This window comes from Triticum urartu, chromosome 2 (assembly GCF_003073215.2).
Source record: "Triticum urartu cultivar G1812 chromosome 2, Tu2.1, whole genome shotgun sequence".
Classification (NCBI taxonomy): Eukaryota; Viridiplantae; Streptophyta; class Magnoliopsida; order Poales; family Poaceae; genus Triticum; species Triticum urartu.
The window spans coordinates 5,840,580-5,859,442 of record NC_053023.1 but is presented as its reverse complement, the minus strand read 5'-3'; the positions used below and the strand labels follow the sequence as shown (position 1 = coordinate 5,859,442).

At 46.5% G+C, this 18,863-nt stretch overlaps 3 protein-coding genes across 8 annotated transcripts; all 3 read right to left on the bottom strand.

The window, feature by feature from the left end:
- Positions 1 to 1,443: 1,443 nt before the first annotated feature.
- On the bottom strand, positions 1,444 to 4,267 carry LOC125535010. 2 transcript variants are annotated; one of them, XM_048698070.1, is made up of 7 exons: positions 3,807 to 4,267; positions 3,646 to 3,721; positions 3,414 to 3,550; positions 2,598 to 3,284; positions 2,124 to 2,258; positions 1,840 to 2,037; positions 1,444 to 1,744 (listed from the first exon to the last, which is right to left on the bottom strand). In XM_048698070.1, the coding sequence occupies exons 1-6, from the start codon at positions 4,002 to 4,004 to the stop codon at positions 1,981 to 1,983; spliced, it is 1,290 nt and encodes a 429-aa protein (XP_048554027.1). In that variant the 5' UTR covers positions 4,005 to 4,267; the 3' UTR covers positions 1,444 to 1,744; positions 1,840 to 1,980. The 2 variants fall into 2 exon arrangements, with proteins under 2 accessions (XP_048554027.1, XP_048554028.1); XM_048698071.1 differs by having other exon boundaries at positions 3,414 to 3,487; positions 3,807 to 4,262.
- A 378-nt stretch (positions 4,268 to 4,645) lies between these two features.
- LOC125535009 (protein NRT1/ PTR FAMILY 8.5-like) lies at positions 4,646 to 7,466 on the bottom strand. Its single transcript, XM_048698068.1, has 5 exons — positions 7,140 to 7,466; positions 6,518 to 6,620; positions 6,205 to 6,422; positions 5,551 to 6,080; positions 4,646 to 5,472 (listed from the first exon to the last, which is right to left on the bottom strand). The coding sequence occupies exons 1-5, from the start codon at positions 7,200 to 7,202 to the stop codon at positions 4,671 to 4,673; spliced, it is 1,716 nt and encodes a 571-aa protein (XP_048554025.1). The 5' UTR covers positions 7,203 to 7,466; the 3' UTR covers positions 4,646 to 4,670.
- A 2,928-nt stretch (positions 7,467 to 10,394) lies between these two features.
- Positions 10,395 to 13,360, bottom strand: LOC125535007 (protein NRT1/ PTR FAMILY 8.5-like). Of its 5 annotated transcripts, none has more exons than XM_048698065.1 (6): positions 13,234 to 13,360; positions 13,039 to 13,133; positions 12,795 to 12,919; positions 12,157 to 12,374; positions 11,463 to 11,992; positions 10,395 to 11,331 (listed from the first exon to the last, which is right to left on the bottom strand). In XM_048698065.1, exons 2-6 carry the CDS (start codon positions 13,086 to 13,088, stop codon positions 10,548 to 10,550), a joined length of 1,707 nt encoding a protein of 568 aa, XP_048554022.1. In that variant the 5' UTR covers positions 13,089 to 13,133; positions 13,234 to 13,360; the 3' UTR covers positions 10,395 to 10,547. The 5 variants fall into 5 exon arrangements, with proteins under 5 accessions (XP_048554022.1, XP_048554020.1, XP_048554021.1 ...); XM_048698063.1 differs by having other exon boundaries at positions 12,795 to 12,900; positions 13,234 to 13,359; XM_048698064.1 differs by lacking the exon at positions 13,234 to 13,360 and having other exon boundaries at positions 13,039 to 13,227.
- Between the last annotated feature and the right edge of the window lie 5,503 nt (positions 13,361 to 18,863).

Sequence of the window (18,863 nt, the reverse complement as noted above, 5' to 3'; positions counted from 1 at the left end):
GTGAATAAGAGATTAATAGGCTAATCGGCAAGTTAATCAGCCAATTAATCAATTAATCGCCTAGAACCTACGAGCAGGGATTAATCGGCCATCTAACTGTAAATTTAAACAGTAAACTCACATGAATATGTTAGTTTTCATGTAGTAAAAAATATTAAGATTCTTCTGTGCAGACCTACATTGACACAGTACTGCAAAGTATGCCCAGCAGTGAGTATACACATCAACATTCAGGTGCAGATCATCGGCTTCTTATTTCATTTCCAGGATTGATATGGTCCTTATGTTCATCCCACAAGTAACACACATATTACAATGCTGCCCAACAGGGCGTGTAATACTTTCGTTTCCTTTCAAAAAATTGGAACGTGGCATGAGCCTCTTGCTAAAAAAAATTGAAGACACATATTACAATGCTGCTGATCACCGAGTGGAACTAGCAATCGAAACTATCATCGAAAACACAAATGGAAAGAATTATGGAAGCTCGGCAAAATGAAGTCATGCTCAGCCATACCAGAAGAGAATTTTCCCATAGTTTTCTGAGTCAGTCATATTGACACATTTTTTTTTAGAAAAGGGGTATTACCCCGGCCTCTGCATCTGAAAGATGCATACGGCCTACACATGCGACCATACTTTGTTTAATGCTCAAGTAACTACGCAATAAATCGGTTATGTACCACGATATGCTCTTTATACATTAACTGATCATGTGATTCAACACTTAAGTAGGCAAGAATCTGAGATTTTCATGGGTTCCTTTTTACCATTTTGCGGACACGCTGCAACCATGAAAAAACAAGTGTCCAGCCCCTCCAAAATAACAACTCAAATTTCAATTCATTACCGGGTTTTACTTAGGCCTAGACCTTGCTCAGATGCACTTTTAAAGTAACTCACCGACTGCATTATACGTTTGATAGCTCCAAAATAACAACTAATCCCTCCGTTCCTAAATATTTGTCTTTTTAGAGATTTCAAATGGACTATCACATATGGATGTATATAGACATATTTTAAAGTGTAGATTCACTCATTTTGCTCCGTATGTAGTCACTTGTTGAAATCTCTAGAAAGACAAATATTTAGGAACGGAGGGAGTAGAAACTTCAATTCATCACCGGGTTTTACTTAGGCCTAGGCCATGCTCAGGTCCACTTGTAAAGTAACTCACCGACTGCATTATACGTTTGGTAGATGCTAATCCTATGCCATCTTTTTTTTTCTGTGGCCTATACTATATGGCCTCTGAAAGAAAGAAAGAAAGAAATATACAGTGCAGTCGTGCATCAAATAAAACCGCCAAAATACCTGCTCTGTTGCCTACTCCATGTCATGCGTATCCATGAGCTTTTCCCCTTCCGAGCCATCCGGCACCAACACTTCAAAAGCAGCCTCATTTTTATGTTGAGAAAACAGTGGAAAATAGGCAGAGAGTCCTAATAGATAATTTACACGTTACTTTTTCAGCTTCCGGAAACGAATTCACACACGGCAAGACCAGCAAAATGGAAGACTGGAACTTCATCAGTCTACAAAAAAAGTGGCAGCAGTTATCAGTTCATCTGCTCCTAGCTAGCCGGGACTCATGGCCACATTTCATTAAACCAGCCCTGTCGTCTTTCCTGAGCTCGGTCTGGTATTGAACTACGATGTCATGAACGTATTGAACTGAAGGATGAGTTCAGGGCGCCCGTCGAACAGGACCTTCAAGGCGCTGGTGAGGGCTCGAGCATCGATCCTTCAAAAAGAAAAGGACCAACAGGAAAGTTTACAATCCGTCAAAATTCAAAACAGAGAAATTTGTGTAGATGTAGCTGCTCATGCATCACGGACCTGTTGCTATAGACTCCGCGCAGGAGCGCCAAGAACTCCCCAAACTTGTCAGGTTTGTCCCTGAAACTATCCTTCACGGCACGGATGTAGAGGATCGCGGCGTTCATCGACTCCTCAAACTTGCCAGGTTTGTCCATCAAACTATCCTTCACGGCACGGATCTTGAGGAGCATGTCGTTCATCGACTGCTGGGCAGGCCTTCAAGGCAAGGTGAACCAAATAGAACACCATCAGAATACAAGACTAGTATAAAACCGAGAATCACAAGAAAAACGAGTATTTACCGATTGCTTTCCGTTGGCGAGTTTGACCTTACTGTCATCTTGCTCCACTTCCCCTTTCTCTGGTACCCTCTTCTTGTTGAGAGGCTCTAGAACTTGATTACTCTTTTCCTCATCATTTGCATTCTGCTCATTATACTACAAGCCAAATAGCAATTAGTCAACTGACACGCCCATGAAACCAAAACCCTTACTAGACCAAAGACAATCCAAATTCCAACAGGAAGCTTTTCAGAGAATGAGAACAAGACAGAAATGTAGATAAATGACATTCCAAATTTTATTTGTCTATGCATATTAGTACAAGGTGATCAGCTTTTATTAAGATGCAAGCCAGGTCTGCTTAACAGGTGCAAGGGTGTCCATTAACTGTACATGTATGGAAAGACAGGGTCACTATAAATAGTAAAGGAATAACACAATGATAAAAAATGGTATAGTGTGAGTCGTCCATATACATGGAAATGAAATACTTACATTTGGTAAGGAGGAAGTGACGCACTTGCGCTTCAGGCTAGTCTGAGGTTGCCCATCTTTTGCTAGCATTTGCTTAGAAGAACAAATTTTCATTTCTTCCCCCCTTAAACCAGGACCTTGTGAACAATTCTTTGTGTGTGTCTCACTCGTATCCTTGTTGCACTTTTCACTAGTCTCAGGCTGCCCATCTTTGCATTTTTCAGTTTGCCCATCTGTCTCCTTGGGCATACAGGTCATCTCCTGTCGCTTATCCTCAGGAAGCACCTTCCTTTTGGCTTCAACTGCTTTTGCTCGTGCTCGCGGTTTGTGAATCTTATCATCCTTCTTCTGGGATGCCACTTGCAGCCGCTTAAGCTCTTGCTTTGCTTCAGTAACTTGTGCTGCCTGTTTACTGCTGTAGCTACGAAGGTCAGCATAGTCCCACTCCAGTGTCGTAAACTGCTCTCGCACGAGGTCCTTTTCTGCAATTAGTGCAGAAATTTCCTTGTCCTTCTCTGCAATCAGTGCTGAAATTTCCTTATCCTTGTCTGCAATCAGTGCTGAAATTTCCTTATCCTTGTCTGCAATCAGTGCCTCATGAGCTTGGTTCAATCGTCTTAGCACTGCTTCTAGATCTCCTGCAATGTGCTCATGGCCTGCGGCATTTAGGCAGTGCCCTGCGCCACTTTCAATTTCCTTCACTCTTATCTAATAACAGTATAAGAAGCAGGCATGGGCACACAAGATACGAGTTGAGAAAATTGACAGGATATAAGTTCAGAAAATTGACAGGATGCACAAGCTAGCTGAGACGCAACTCGTGTTTCGGTAAGGTACCTTAAGCTCCTCGTTCTCCAGCTCCAAGACTTGTATGAAATCTTTTAAATCCTCATTTTCACTCTTTAGGGGTTCTACATTGAATGCAGCGGACAGGGACAAGGATATCGGATCATAAGAAAGCGAAACGTAGCAGACTGTGCTCCCAAATCCCAAACATCAATATAGAGCAACAGAGATAACGCAGTGCTAGTAGCAGACAGAGTAGTAGGTGAGGAAATGCTCCCCTTACCGGCGAACATCCGGTCATCGCCGGAGGGCTGCTGGGCCATGCACGTTGCCTCCCACATCCTCGTGTTCTCATCCGCCTGACATTTCCGCGAGCACACACCAGTCAGCAGCCGAAAGCCCGAAACCCTAGGTGGGATAAAGAGGAGGGAGCGGAGGGGTCACCTGGAGGAGGCGGCACTGGAGGAGGACGTCGCGGGCCTCCCAGGACTCGTGCTGCAGCGCGTTCACGGCCTCCAGCCGCGCGCGGCCGGCGGCGAGCGCCTCCACCCGCGGCACCATCGCCGCCGCCCGGCCGTACGCGCGCAGCCACTCGCCCTCCCGGCGGTCCGCCCCCGCGCCGACGACGCCACCGCCGGCCATGGAAGGAATCGCGGAGATGGAGCTGGCCGGCCGGCGACGCAGCTGCTCTGCTTTCTTGTCACGGCGGGCGGATGGCAGTGGAGTGGAGCAGAGGAAGCCGGCGCAGGAGCTTGGGTAGCCGCAGTATAGCTGAGTGGTGGCCCCCTTGAGTCAGCGAGTGGGTGTGTCTGACCGGTGGGCCCTGTGTAACAGGTTTGGGCCGGGTTATAAAACCATATGTCAAAGAAATGAGATGAAAAACAATTTGTGCATTATTTTATTAGTATTTATTCGCAAGAGAAAAGTTTGATTTTTTTTAACTATCCTTGCATGGAGCACTGAAGGAGATCTTTGATGTAACTATCGCCGTGCCGGCAATATTACTTTGTGTTTTTCTACCGGTGTCTCGCTTAAATCATAGTTCATGTTAGACCACCAATAATGTCGACTTTTCTACAATTAAGCGAAAAATCAGTGTCAAATTGCTGCCTATGTTATATATCTTTTGAAGTACATTTAGTAGTGTTACATTATTACCTGCTCATTTCCTCAATTACTAGTATCCGAAAATCGAAGCATCATGGTGGTCAAGTATAGGCCTATGGTCCAAGAGGCATGCCGCAACAATTCCACCCAAAGAATAGTCAAGAAGCTTGATCGAGTGTTTGCCGACACAGTGAAGCATTACTAATATCGATGGCGTTGTCGACAAGCTACGTTATCATTGTACATCATAGAGTAAAGTACAAACTGTAACAGATTCAAGGCACTGAGCACCGCTATTGTCCAGAAGAAGTAGTCCAAGTGTCCGTTGTCGAGGTCCTCTGGGATCCACATCGTGGCGGACGCGACAACGCCCAGCGCTGCCGAGTTGAGGTAGCTCCCTGCCGCGATGGCAAGCTGCCCGAAGGCGGTGCACAGGCTCCTCATGTTGTCCGGAGCCCGGTCGTAGAAGAGCTCGATCATGCCGATGACCGTAAACACCTCACTAACACCCATCACGGCGTATGCCGGTGCCTGCCACATAATGCTCACCGCTTCCCCGATCGCGGCCTTTGCGAGACGGTTCCTCTCGAGAAGAGCTAGGTAAGCCATGGCGAGAGTGGACAACGTGAGACCGACGCCAAGGCGCTGCGGTTGTGTGAGACCTCGGTCCTCGCCAGTGGCGCGCCGAGCCAGGGGCACTAGCACGACATCATATATGGGGATCAATACAAGTGTGGTAACCACATTGAAGCTGGCGAGGGAGGCCGGTGGCACGGCGAATGACCCCACGCAGTTGTCCATTGCCATACCCTGCTCAATCACCGTCGACGACATCTGTGCCGTGATCATGAAGAAGACCAGCAAAGACGCCCATGCAGGGCACAGACGTAGAAGCATCTTCACCTCTTCAACATGAGAGAGTGTGCATAGCCTCCATGGGCTCGTCGCCACACCTTTCTTCTCCTGTGTCGATGGTGATACAATGGCAGCCTTGTCCAAAAATCTGCACATGTAACACATATTTTCAGACACAAAATTAAAAGCGTATGATGTTTACTCACTAGGATATTCTATTACCTACCTGAACTGAGTGGTATGCTGAACACTGAATGTAGCCTCCGATGGTGATGAAGGCGGGTAATGCAAGGTTGTGCAATCCTCAGGCAACTTCAGATGGCGATTTCTTGCAGCTGCAACAACAACCTGGGAAGCTGTTGTCATGGGACTTTCTCCTTTTGACTTGTATCTGTACATCCTCCTACTTGCGATGAACACCATGAAACTAAGACTCGTGAGGATCATGGGGATCGCAAAGCCGATCCCCCACCCAACATTGTCTTGCACCCAGATGATCACAGTGGTCGACAAAAGGGAGCCAATAGTGTTCAAGAAGTAGAACCAATTGAAGAATGAACCCTTCTTCACCCGCTCTGTTGTGTCGGTGATGTCAAACTGGTCAGCGCCAAAAGGGGAGGTGCAGGGCTTGATGCCACCGTTGCCAAGGGCTGTAAGATACAGTCCAACATAGACGGTGATACGGTGAATCTCACCGTGGTTGGAGGATTGCATCATCCATGGGAGTGTCGTTGAAACCGTCAAAACAAGCATCCCCTAGCAAAAAAAAAAAACACATGGAAGTTGTTTATGAATGCTCACAACATAATTTCTTTCAAAAAAAGGCGGTGCTTCCTCCGACCTCTGTGTCTATTGGTTCACATCAACAACATTCACTTACGACGATGTAGACTGAGAGGAAAACCACTAATGTCTTGTACCTCCCCCAATACGTGTCTGCCAAGAAAGCTCCGATAAGCGGCGTAAAGAATGTGGTGCCAAACCAAGTGGACACATTTCTGGCCGCGTCGATATTGCTTTCATGGAGCACGCTGGTGAGGTAGGTGACCAAGTTCTTTGAGATTGCGAAGAAGGCCAAGCATTCGCTGAATTGGACACCTAGTACAGGTCAAACAATGAGAATAAGTATTGTGCATCTTTCAGAAAAGGAAAAGAAAATGCTTAGTTGTGAGTTATGCAGTATGCGAGTATACCTAAGAGGAAGAAGCATGCTCTCCAGTTTCCTGTGCTTGCCTTAACAGCAGGTTGCCCGTTAACATCAACTGTTCCGTCATTAGTGTATCTTGAATCCCCATCCTGCGTGTGGCACAGTAAAACCTCTGCTATGAGTATGATCTACTTATTTTTGGTGGCACCAAGTATCCTCTGCTATGATTTTCAAAAACGGGGTATTCCCCTTTTTGAAAAAAATTATACTCCCTTCAATTCATATTAACTATCGTTGATTTAGTATAAAGTTGTACAGCGACAATTAACATGGATCGGAGGGAGTATCAAACCTCTTGTACACTGCTATTTTTATCACTGTTAGCATGAACCTACTCAGCTAGACAGATACAACTAGCTAGTACGAACTTCCAGACTTGAGGCTGCCACTAACACACGTACAATTAATAATAGCAGCGCTTTGACATAGAAACTAAATAGATCAAGATTTTTTTCTTCTCTAACAGACTCTCGCTAAGCTTGATTACTTGAATCTCCACACTAGGTGCCGTTGGTGGCGCGACTTAGAGGACCACAACTCTCCTTGCAACAATGATCCCAACTTGGTAGTCAATAGAGAAGAAATGATACGGTTTTCTTTGTACTTGCCTGATGGAGTTCAGGAGATAGGTGATGGAGCAAGGGCCTCTCCTCGTCTCCTGCCGCTTCCATGGCTGACTTCTGCTTTTAAGCATCTGCAACGGCAGTGGCAGGACAAGCAACCTCCTAGTCCTTCTCCTTCGAACTGCAATCACCAGATCAAGAATACTTTCATATTCGGTAGCAATCAATTGTTACAGAAATATTGGTTGGTGTTGGATGGGAGGCACCAAGAGAGAGAGAGAGAGAGAGCCTGGAGGATGAGAAGGAAGATGGAGGCAGTGAATGATGACGTATTGTAGTGGTTGGTGTTGGGTGGGAGGCACCAAGAAAGAAAGAGAAGCAGATGGGATGTCCCTCTCTCTCTCTCTCTCTCGGTTTGAAACTTTGAGTGGACATCGCTTTTGGTTGTTAAGAGAAACCTACAAATCTGTCTGCCAAACTCGCATCTGTTTTTTCTTTTGTTATTAGGAGTAACGCCACATGGGAATCGAGCCCAAATTTATACCTTTTTTTGTCGTTGCAGATGATTGTTGGTTGAACGTTGTTGATTTTCTATAGGAAAACGATTCCCGTCGGCGGGCCGATCGCTCGCTGAAATCGGTCATCTCGTGATGTCGCCACATGCCCCCTGGAACCTTACTCTCTCTCCATATATCCTTTATCTGAGCACGTCGCGCCGCAGCTCGTCGAATTTAGGTGATGCAGGGGGTGCCGAAGATGCAAGCTCTGCCGTGCGCACTGCCTGGGGTGACGAAGCTGTGACCATCATGTTGCGGTGATGCGGCCGGCACGGCACCAGAGATAGCTAAGAGGGATGTTGCAACTGATAGAGGCGGAAGCTGTGACTGGCACGACGCGGTGCTGCGATCGTCCTCGTTGGCGCGAGTGGCGAGATGGGGCGCTGCAACTCGCAACTCCAGCGTGTGGCGAGCGACCAGACCAAGGGCTCTAATTCTATGAAGAGGGACGACTGCGTTTTTTTGGCAACAAGCAACAATACCAGGTGTTGTGAGCCGCGACACCAAGCGGTGTTGTGACCGGGGGGGGGGGGGGGGGGGGGCGCGGGGGGGGGGGGGGGGGGGGGGGGGGGGGGGGGGGGGGGTTATCTGCAACGAGCGTGGGCGAGTGACCGAAGATTTTTCTCTCTTTGTTAACTCGAAGCAGGGGAAGAGTGTTGGGGAACGTATTAATTTCAAAAAAATTCCTACGCACACTCAGGATCATGGTGATGCATAGCAACGAGAGGGGAGAGTGTGTCCACGTACCCTCGTAGACCGAAAGCGGAAGCGTTAGCACAACACGGTTGATGTAGTCGTACGTCTTCACGATCCGACCGATCCAAGTACCGAACGTACGGCACCTCCGAGTTCAGCACACGTTCAGCTCGATGACGTCCCGTGAACTCCGATCCAGCAGAGCTTCACGAGAGAGTTCCGTCAGCACGACGGCGTGATGACGGTGATGATGTTGCTACCGACGCAGGGCTTCGCCTAAGCACCGCTATGATATAACCGAGGTGGAATGTGGTGGAGGGGGGCACCGCACACAGCTGGAATAGATCAAAAGATCAACTTGTGTGTTCTAGGGTGCCCCTGCCCCCGTATATAAAGGAGCAAGGGGGGAGGCGGCCGACCAGGAGGAGGGCGCGCCAGGGGGGGTGTCCTACTCTCACCGGGAGTAGGACTCCTCCTTTTCCTTGTTGGAGTAGGAGGGGGAAGGAAGGGAGAGAGGAGGAGAAGGAAAAAGGGGGCGCCGCCCCCCTCCTTGTTCAACTCGGCCTAGAGGGGGAGGGGGCGTGCGGCTGCCCTGGCCGCCCCTCCTCTTCTCCCACTGAGGCCCATGAGGCCCAATTAACTCCGTGGGGGGTTCCGGTAACCCCCCGGTGCTCCGGTTTTTATCAGAAACCACTCAGAACACTTCCGGTGTCTGAATATAATCGCCCATTATACCGATCTTTACGTCTCGACCATTTCGAGACTCCTCGTCATGTCCGTGATCATATCCGGGACTCCGAACTACCTTCGGTACATCAAAACACAAAAACTCATAATACCGATCGTCGCCAAACTTTAAGCGTGCGGACCCTACGGGTTTGAGAACTATGTAGACATGACCGAGACACGTCTCCGGTCAATAACCAATAGCGGAACCTGGATGCTCATATTGGGTCCTACATATTCTACGAAGATCTTTATCGGTCAAACCGCATAACAACATACGTTTGTTCCCTTTGTCATCGGTATGTTACTTGCCCTAGATTAGATCGTCGGTATCTCAATACCTAGTTCAATCTCGTTACCGGCAAGTCTCTTTACTCGTTCCGTAATACATCATCTCGCAACTAACTCATTAGTTACAATGCTTGCAAGGCTTATAGTGATGTGCATTACCGAGTGGGCCCAGAGATACCTCTTCGACAATCGGAATGACAAATCCTAATCTCGAAATACGCCAACTCAATAAGTACCTTCGGAGACACCTGTAGAGCACCTTTATAACCACCCAGTTACGTTGTGATGTTTGGTAGCACACAAAGTATTCCTCCGGTAAACGGGAGTTGCATAATCTCATAGTCATAGGAACATGTATAAGTCATGAAGAAAGCAATAACAACATACTAAACGATCAAGTGCTAAGCTAAACGGAATGGGTCAAGTCAATCACATCATTCTCCTAATGATGTGATCCCGTTAATCAAATGACAACTCATGTCTATGGCTAGGAAACATAACCATCTTTGATCAACGAGCTAGTCAAGTAGAGGCATACTAGTGACACTCTGTTTGTCTATGTATCCACACATGTATTATGTTTCCGGTTAATACAATTCTAGCATGAATAATAAACATTTATCATGATATAAGAAAATAAATAATAACTTTATTATTGTCTCTAGGGCATATTTCCTTCAAGAGAAAATGACATGCCATGATGATCCAACCGCCACAAGTTGTCTAGTGGTATATCGCGCAGGGTGATCAACCAGGTGATCGGATCAGCTGACTGACGTGTAGCGCTACCGTTAAATAAATCGATTTGTAGCACATTCTACTTTTATTTACTAGGAATTGCAATTTAGGACATATACGATTCTTCCACGCTTCAAAAATTATAAACCGATGAGCCATAGCTTCTTCACGTGTCTTGGCGCCTATTATTTCATCGCTTCCTGATTTTGTTCATATCAGTGTGAGTGCTTGAGTTTATGAAATTCTCCATCCCAGGTAGTTTTTTTTTATCAATGCAAACTTTCAAGAGAAAGGTTTCAAGAGAAAATGGCATTGGGGTCAGCTGACCCGAATTAATTTGCACTAACATTGAGTTTATGAACATTTTGGTGGACGTGGCAGGGGTGAGTTATATGCGCGAATTTCTCAACTCCAAATGAACACGGACTGTTGTCGCGAAACCGGGCTACCTGCCGCTCTGCCTCATGGCCGGAATGGAGCAGAGCAAGAATTGGAGCAGGTTCAGGGCGCCGAGCACCGCCATCAGCCAGAAGAAGTAGTCCAGGTGGCCGTCGTCGAGGTCCTCCGGGATCCATCCCGTGGCAGACGCGACGGAGCCCAACACGGCCGAGTTAAGGTAGTTCCCCGCTGCGACAGCAAGCTGCGCGAGTGCGGTGCACAGGCTCCTCATGCTGTCGGGCGCTTGGTCGTAGAAGAGCTCGATCACGCCAATGGCCGCGAACACCTCCCCGGCGCCCAGTATTGTGTACGCCGGTGCCTGCCACATGATGCTCACTGTTGCTCCGGTTGCGGCCACCGCGAGCCGGTTCCTCTCAAGTAACGCCGAGTAGGCCATGGCGAGCATGGACAGCGCGAGACCGACACCGAGGCGCTGCGGATGCGAGAGGCCCCGGTCGAGGCCGGTGGCGTGCCGTGCGAAGGGCACCAGCACAGCGTCGTACACGGGGATCAACACGAGCATTGCAACCACGTCGAAGCCTGCAAGGGAGGCTGGTGGCACGGTGAATGGCCCGACGTGGTTGTCCATCGCCATGCCCTGCTCAATCAGCGTCGACGACATCTGCGCTGTGATCATGAAGAAGACCACCATGGACACCCACGCAGGGCACAACCGCAGCAACATCTTCACCTCCTCCACCTGAGGCATCGTGCATAGCCTCCACGGACCCGCCTCCACGTCCTTCTTCCCCGGCGTCGGGGGTGGCACAATAGCAGCCTTGTCCAAAAATCTAGGCAGTAAAGGTAATATTTTTAGATATAAAAGTCAGACAGCAACATGAGTATGTATGATCTTGGAGATATTCTACATTTCTACTACCAACCTGAACATATTCGCAAAAATAAAATAAAAACTACCAACCTGAACTGAGTGGTATGGTGAACCTTGAAGGTAGTCTCTATTGGCGGTGAAGGTAGGTGATGCAAGGCTGAGCTATTATCAGGCAACTCCATATGGCAATTCCTTGCAGCTGCAACAACAACCTGGGACACTCTTGTCATGGGGCTCTCTCCTAGTGTCTTGTACCTGTACACCCTCCTACCGGTTACAAACACCGCGAAACCGAGGCTCATGAGGATCATCGGTACGGCGAAGCCGATCCCCCAACCGACATTATCCTGCACCCAGACAATCACAGTGGTCGATAGAAGGGAGCCAACGTTGATCGAGAAGAAGTACCAGTTGAAGAAGGATCCCTTCTTCACGCGCTCCGCTGGGTCAGCCATGTCAAACTGGTCCGCGCCGAAGGCAGAAGTGCAGGGCTTGATGCCACCGTTGCCAAGGGCTGTAAGATAGAGTCCTGCATAGACGGCAACACGGTGGATCTCATGATGGTTGGAGGATTGCATCAACGATGGGAGTATCGCCGAAAACGTCAGCACAAGCATCCCCTAGAAAAAAAAGAAGTTATGGAAGTTATTCTAGAATGATGGCCGTGCATTTTCTTTAAGAAAAGGGGAAGTGGTGTCCCCGACTCTGCATCAGTCGATGCTCCCATCCACGCACAATGCAGACATAATGTATTATGTTCATCAGCAACATATGTTCCACTTACAACGGTGTAAATCGAGAGAAAAATCACGATTGTCTTGTATCTTCCCCAATATGTGTCTGCCAAGAAAGCTCCGACAAGTGGCGTGAAGAATGTTGTGCCAATCCAAGTGGACACATTCCTTGCTGCGTCAATGTTGCTTTCGTCGAGCACACTGGTGAGGTAGGTGACTAAGTTCTTAGAGATGGCGAAGTAGGCCAAGCACTCGCTGAATTCGATACCTAAAATGTAGCGCAAGTCAAACTATGAGAGTTAATGTTGAGCATATTTTCCTTTTGCATTTATTGAGGAATTGGCGAGTCGCTGCTGCTGTTGTACTCCCTACGGTCCTTTTTACTCCGCGCAGTAGATTTCTGTCAAGTCAAACTTAGCAAAGTTTGACTAAATTTATATTAAAAAATATCAACGTCTACAATACCCAATACACACACACTATGATCATCCTCCTTTTCTAAAAAAAACACACACACACTATGAAACTACATTTCATAATGAATATAATAATAATGATTTGGAATTGTGAATGCTGATACCCTTTTTAATAAATTTGGTCAAACAAGAGATACTTTGACTTTGGACAAAACTTATATGCAAAATAAAAATGGCCGAAGGGAGTATCTAGAATGAAATAGTAGTAGTACCTAAAATGAAGAAGCAGGCTCTCCAGTTTCCCGTGCTCGCCTTAGCAGCTGGTTGTCCGTTAACATCGACGGTTCCATCGCAAGTATTTAACCTTGAATCCCCATTCTGCATGATACAGCAAAGCCTTTGCTATGTTTTTTAACCTATGATTTGTCACAGTGCTGTACAAAATTGAACTATACTTGTTTGTGCAGAATCGCTAGTGAACAACTGCTATATGTGTATTGTTTTCTATGTACTTACCTGATAGAGGCCAGGAGGAGGGTGATGATGGAGCAAGGGCCTCTCCTCATCTCCTGCTGCTGCTTCCATGGCTGGCCACTTCTGTTCTTCTGCAACTGCAAGAGGAGGAAGATGAGCAAAGAACACTTCTCTTCTTCTGTTCTTCCGCTGCTGAGAAGAGATGTTGATTCACTACATGAAAGGGAGGGAGAGAACCTGCAGGCTGCAGCAGGAAGATGAGCGGTGGAGGATGGACCCGAACTGGAGCTGGTGAATAATAATCAGTGGTTGTGGAGGAGCGGCACTGAAGAATCAATCGACGACAGAAGCAGATGGGGTGTCTCTTTCTTTCAATTTTCTTTGATCGATGGACATCGTCTTCGCTGTAGGCGGGATCTACAAATCTGTCGCCACCAATCCATCAGATGGGGCCCGCGATGATTTTCAGCATATATATATATATATATATATATATATATATATATATATATATATAAAGAAGATGGCCAGAGTACTGATCTTAATGTTAGCACTTTATGAAGCATGACATATTTCAATTAGGAGTAATAAAAAAATGCATGCATTCATGCATGTGTTTTTTTTTCAATTATGTGTTCTTGAAAATTGGAGTTGTATGAGAGCCATTGCAGAACCAAAAGAAGCAGATGGTGTGTCTCTTTCAGTCGGAGTGGACGTCGCTTTCAGTATTGGAGGAATCTATAAATCTGTCGGCATCAATACCATGGGGCCTGTGACAATTTTCAATATATTTTTTTTACATAAAAAGGTCAAACTCGCGTCTCAAAAACCGAAGCTGCATAAAAACGCCATGTATTTTGTAACAGAGAAATTAAACTTTAATAGAGGCAGCTAAAGCATCGTTAGGGCATCTCCAAGGGAGACATGTAAAACACCGGTATATATCCGGCCGGACATATTTGTTCACTTTTGTAATCCAATGGGACCTGTGTCAGTCTGTGAAGTTGTCCGGACGTTTCAATTCCGGTATTTTGAAGACGAATGTGGGGGGTTTTACCGGAGTCCGGATATGCAATTGACCATTCACATGCATGGCCCTCTCTTCTCTCTCTCCTCCCAACCACATATGCATGGTCCCATCTTCTCTCTCTTTCAAACGGGATACTAAATCATAAATATCCCACCACATGCATGGTTCCCACCTTTTTTTTCTCCTCTCAGCCGAATACTTTGTAATTAACATTGAATAACCCCCTCCCGTATCATGTCTGCGGATCAAGTCCAGATATAAAAATAGACATATACCGAAAAAATTTGCGGATCAGCGTTGGAGATGCCCATAGGTAGCACTTGAGCTGATGACACGGACGTTGTAACAAACATTAAGGGACACCAGGAAATGAAGGCGTGCATTGCCCCTCCCTCCTATCTTGAAGGTTAGATTGTACTCCCTCCGTCCGGATTTATTAGGCCCCTTTTTTGGCTAAAGTTTGACCAAAAAATTTAACTAATAACATATAAACTATATTTAACACAAATTATATCGTCGGAAAGTTCTTTCAAATACAAATCTAACAGTGTACTTTTTGTAGCATATTTTTTATATTTTATTAGTCATATGAATGGCCAAAGTCTGACTCAAAATACTAGGGGGCCTAATAAATCCGGACTGAGGTAGTAGATTCATGAGAAAAAGTGTTATAGTAGTTAAAGAGAAGTAATTTAGGGTACAGACCACATGTTATGCATGCAGCTTGAAGCTAGAAAGATGGTGCAAGCATACAAGTCCTTACACACACGCAAGTTTATGGAACTAAACCGATTAACTCCCACTAAGAACTCGAGGTGGTGTGAACAGAACAATAGTGGGCATGATTATGTTTGTTTTCCACACTACTATTCATGATAAGAAGCAAAGGTACTGCCTATTATAATGTATGCTGGAGAAACTGGCATACAAAATTCAACATCCATTAGCAGACATGTTTAAGTTTATTGTGGGTTGATGTACGTTAGTATAGGTAGAAGAAGCAAAATGGAACTTGTTTGAACAATTTCTTGGCAACAGATTTAGTGTTGGAGACAACTACATGCATAATATAATCTATGCAAAGTAGTGGCTGCATCCACTTTCGGTGCACGGTGCACCCACGCAAGAAAACATATCAAAACATTTCAAAAAAATATGAAACTTCGTGGAAATGATGATCAACAAATGTTATGAGGGCTTGTAAAATTTGGTGGTCAAATAACATTCGAGAAGCGTTCTACAAAAAAGACAAAATTGCAAAATCTGCTCAAACAGTGCACGTACGTTTTGACTAATTTTCAGTGATTTTGTCTTTTTTGTAGAGAGCTCCTCGAATGTTATTTGGCCACCAAATTTTTCAAGCCCCCATAACATTTGTTGATGTTCATTTCCACGAAGTTTCAGATTTTTTCGAAATGTTTTGATATGTTTTCTTGCGTGGGTGCACCAAGAGTGGGTGTAGAAGAACCACTCTCAATAATCTATTAATTACTGTTAGAACTCGGAATTTTCCGGCCACCTGCTTCGATGCCGTCTGCAGGGGAAAATATACGAACTTAAAATCAAATTTAAGCATTTCAAAAAATTCTGAAAAGAAATCATAAATGTTCACAACATATATGTCGACAACCCCTAAAACATTCAGGTCAAAATTCAAAATACACACGGAGAAACAAAAATGACAAATTCAGGCGGGAATAGTGTCATGTTTGCTTTTGTCTTTTTTTGACACTATTCATGAAAGATTAGTCTTTTTTGTTTCTCGGTGTATATTTCGAATTTGGATTTGAATTTTTTAGGGGATGTCTTCATATATGTCATGAATAATCCATGATCTTTTTTCATAATTTTTTGCAACGTATTACCTAATACTTTCCCGTCTGCAGGTTGTTGTACGACGTGGCGGCGCTGCTCGCCCTAGTGGCGACCCGCCCCTGCTCGTGTCTGCCATGGGTTCTCAAGTGATGCAACAACGGCCAGATGGTGCACTCCATCATCAACTCCCATTGCTCCCTGGAGACGCCAACGTGCCGCCGTGGCCAGGACCACGTCATCCTCGCGCCATTCGGGGCACCACCTACCAATACTAGGAACTAGGTTGCTAGCGTGGATGGCATGGCCGCATGGTTCTTCTCCGTCCATCCCGGGCGGAGGCTCATCGATATTCGTACCGGGGCCGTCACCAGCCTACCTCCCTTACGAGATAAGACAAAAATGGTGATGGACAATTAGCGCCGCGTCGTCTACAAAGATGTGGATACAAATTATTTTCATGAATGCACCTACTGACCTACATATTTGAGTCACATGGTGAGCTTTTGTGGACATCGGTCCAGGTGAAAAAAAATCAGATTCATTACAGTTATGGTGACCCGCCGCACGTTCTCCGGGTAACGATGCGTGCACTTCAGAAAGAGCCTAGCAGTGGCGAGGTGGAGTGGGTGGTGAGGGATGGCTGGAGCCTCGGCAACGATGTCCTATTTCTGGGCTGTCTTGCCAGTTTTTTCACACAGCTGGATTTTTTTTGAGAATGGGGGGGGGGGGGGGGGGGGGGGGAGTTCCCCCACCTGAATATATTGCTCGAAGGACTGCCGTGACAGTGAGTACAGAATTACATAGGCACGGTGCAATGTGAAGAGAGGTAGGAACGCCATGAGAAGGCGTCCTCCTTGTCTTGTGTATGCACAAGACGATGAGACCAGAGATCCAAAGCAGAAATAAGGTTCCTTAGGGTTATTACAGAGCTTTGATCGACCAAAGGAAATACCATGTCATTACGTGCTGCCCAAATCATCCATAGTAAAGCCAAGAGTACCGAAGGCCATGTTGTGGTCGGGAGGTGAGGAGGAGTAGTGACGTCCCATAAGTCTGTGATTTCGCTGGTTGGTGGCAGGAGCCCAAGTCGTCGCCAAATTTTGTTGGCAAGAGGGCACGTGATGAAGAGGTGGTTGGAGTCTTCGGGTAGCCTAGCACACCGAGGGCATATATCTGAATCGATTATATGCTTGCGTGCAAGGTTGACTCTAGTGTTGAGATGATCTTTGAAGAGTAGCCAGGCGAATACTTTGAGCTTCCGAGGAACCTTGGCATTCCATATGAAAGGAGCAATGAGATCGTTATCTGGCCAAGCCATGAGGGCACCGTATGCATGCTTGGTGGAGAAGGTAATGCCATGTCATAGGAACCGTTGATCTTCCCCTGCCGATGGCATGAAATCCTGCAAAATAGCCACAAGCGACACAAGCTCTTGTTCTGCTGTGAGGGAGAGGCGATTACGGAGGTTAGCTTAAATACTGAAACGCAAAATGTTAGCCACTTTAACCAGCTCTAAGGTGGAGTGTGAAAATAGGTGGGGGAAGGCGATGGCAAGGGGTTGTGAGACCAGCCAAGTGTCTAGCCAGAAAAGAGGTTTGCGGGGAAGAGACCACTAGAGCGTTAGGGTGTTGAAGATCAAGCCACTCAAGCCAGGGTGTTTGTGCAGTGGAGAGTGCTTTGGCTGCAAATTTCATAAGGAGGCAGTTGTTTTGAACATGTAAGTTTTTGAGCTCTGGACCACCGATTTTTTTTGGTAAACAGACATTTTTCCATGCAATAAGACATTGAGCACCTGAGCAAGCATCTTCTCCTGCCCAAAAAAACTCCTTCTAGAGAGTCAGTGTTTTGATTATTTTCTTTGGGATGCGAAACACAGACATAAAATAGGTGAGGATTGAATCTAGCATCGCAGAAATGAGGATGAGCCGATCACCTTTATCGAGAAGTTTGGCACGCCAGCCAGTAGGTAGCTTCCTAGTTCGTTCTACCAGAGGGTTGAAAACATTGGTGAGAGGTTTGGTCAGGGCGATAGGAAGACCGAGGTAGGTTTGCGGGAAGGAAGCGCATGAGCACCCCATGGCGAGTGCGATGGAAGCAGTCATGGCTTTGTCTGTGTGTAGGGCGGCTAAGGTGGTTCTAGAGAAGTTGATGGCGAGGCCCGAGGCGTGTGCGAAACTGTTTAGGATTACTTTAAGGGTTGAGGCGGCGGCAGGAGAGGCGGCTGCAACGATGAGCGTGTCATCGGCGTATTGGAGGACAGTGGGAGGCAGTTGGGAGAAGATGGGGTGGTGGAGAGTAGGATCAGAGTTCTGGAGGATGAGCTATTGAAGAAGGTCGGCGACGATGAGGAAGAGGTAGGGAGAAGCCGGGTCCCCTTGTCTCAACCCATTTTTGCATTGAATCCATTTTCCCGGAATCCCGTTCATAAGAACGGCCGTTGTGCCTGTGTGGAGAAGATTTTGGGTCCAGCTGCGGAAGATTGGAGAGAATCCACGAATTGCCAGGATTTTGTCGAGGGCAGGCCATGCCACTGAGTCGAAAGCCTTTCTGAAGTCCAGCTTAAAGACCATCGTTGGTTTTTTACGTGAGTGGCAAGAGCTAATAAGATCGGCAGAAAAACAAAATTTTCGGCGATGTTTCTTCTAGAGATGAAGCCGGTCTGGTTGCCATGAACTAGCAGAGGGATGTGCGGCTTTAGGCGAGAAGTGATAACTTTAGCGACAGCTTTGATTGGTCAGTTTTGCAGTGAGATAGGCCTAAAGGCGTCAAGCGTGGTTGGCGCGTCCTTCTTGGGGAGGAGGACAATGTGGGCACGGTTTAAGCGTTCGGTGTCTGCTAAGCCTTGATGAAAAAGAGAGAAGAAAGACATGATTGAATTTTTGACTAATCACTAAAAGAAATATGTCAACTTGTGACCACCACTATTGGTCACTAAATGGTCACAAATTTCCATTTGTGACCTTTTTGTGACCAAAAACATAAGGTCAAAAACTGGCCGTCGTAAACTGACTATAGCGACCTT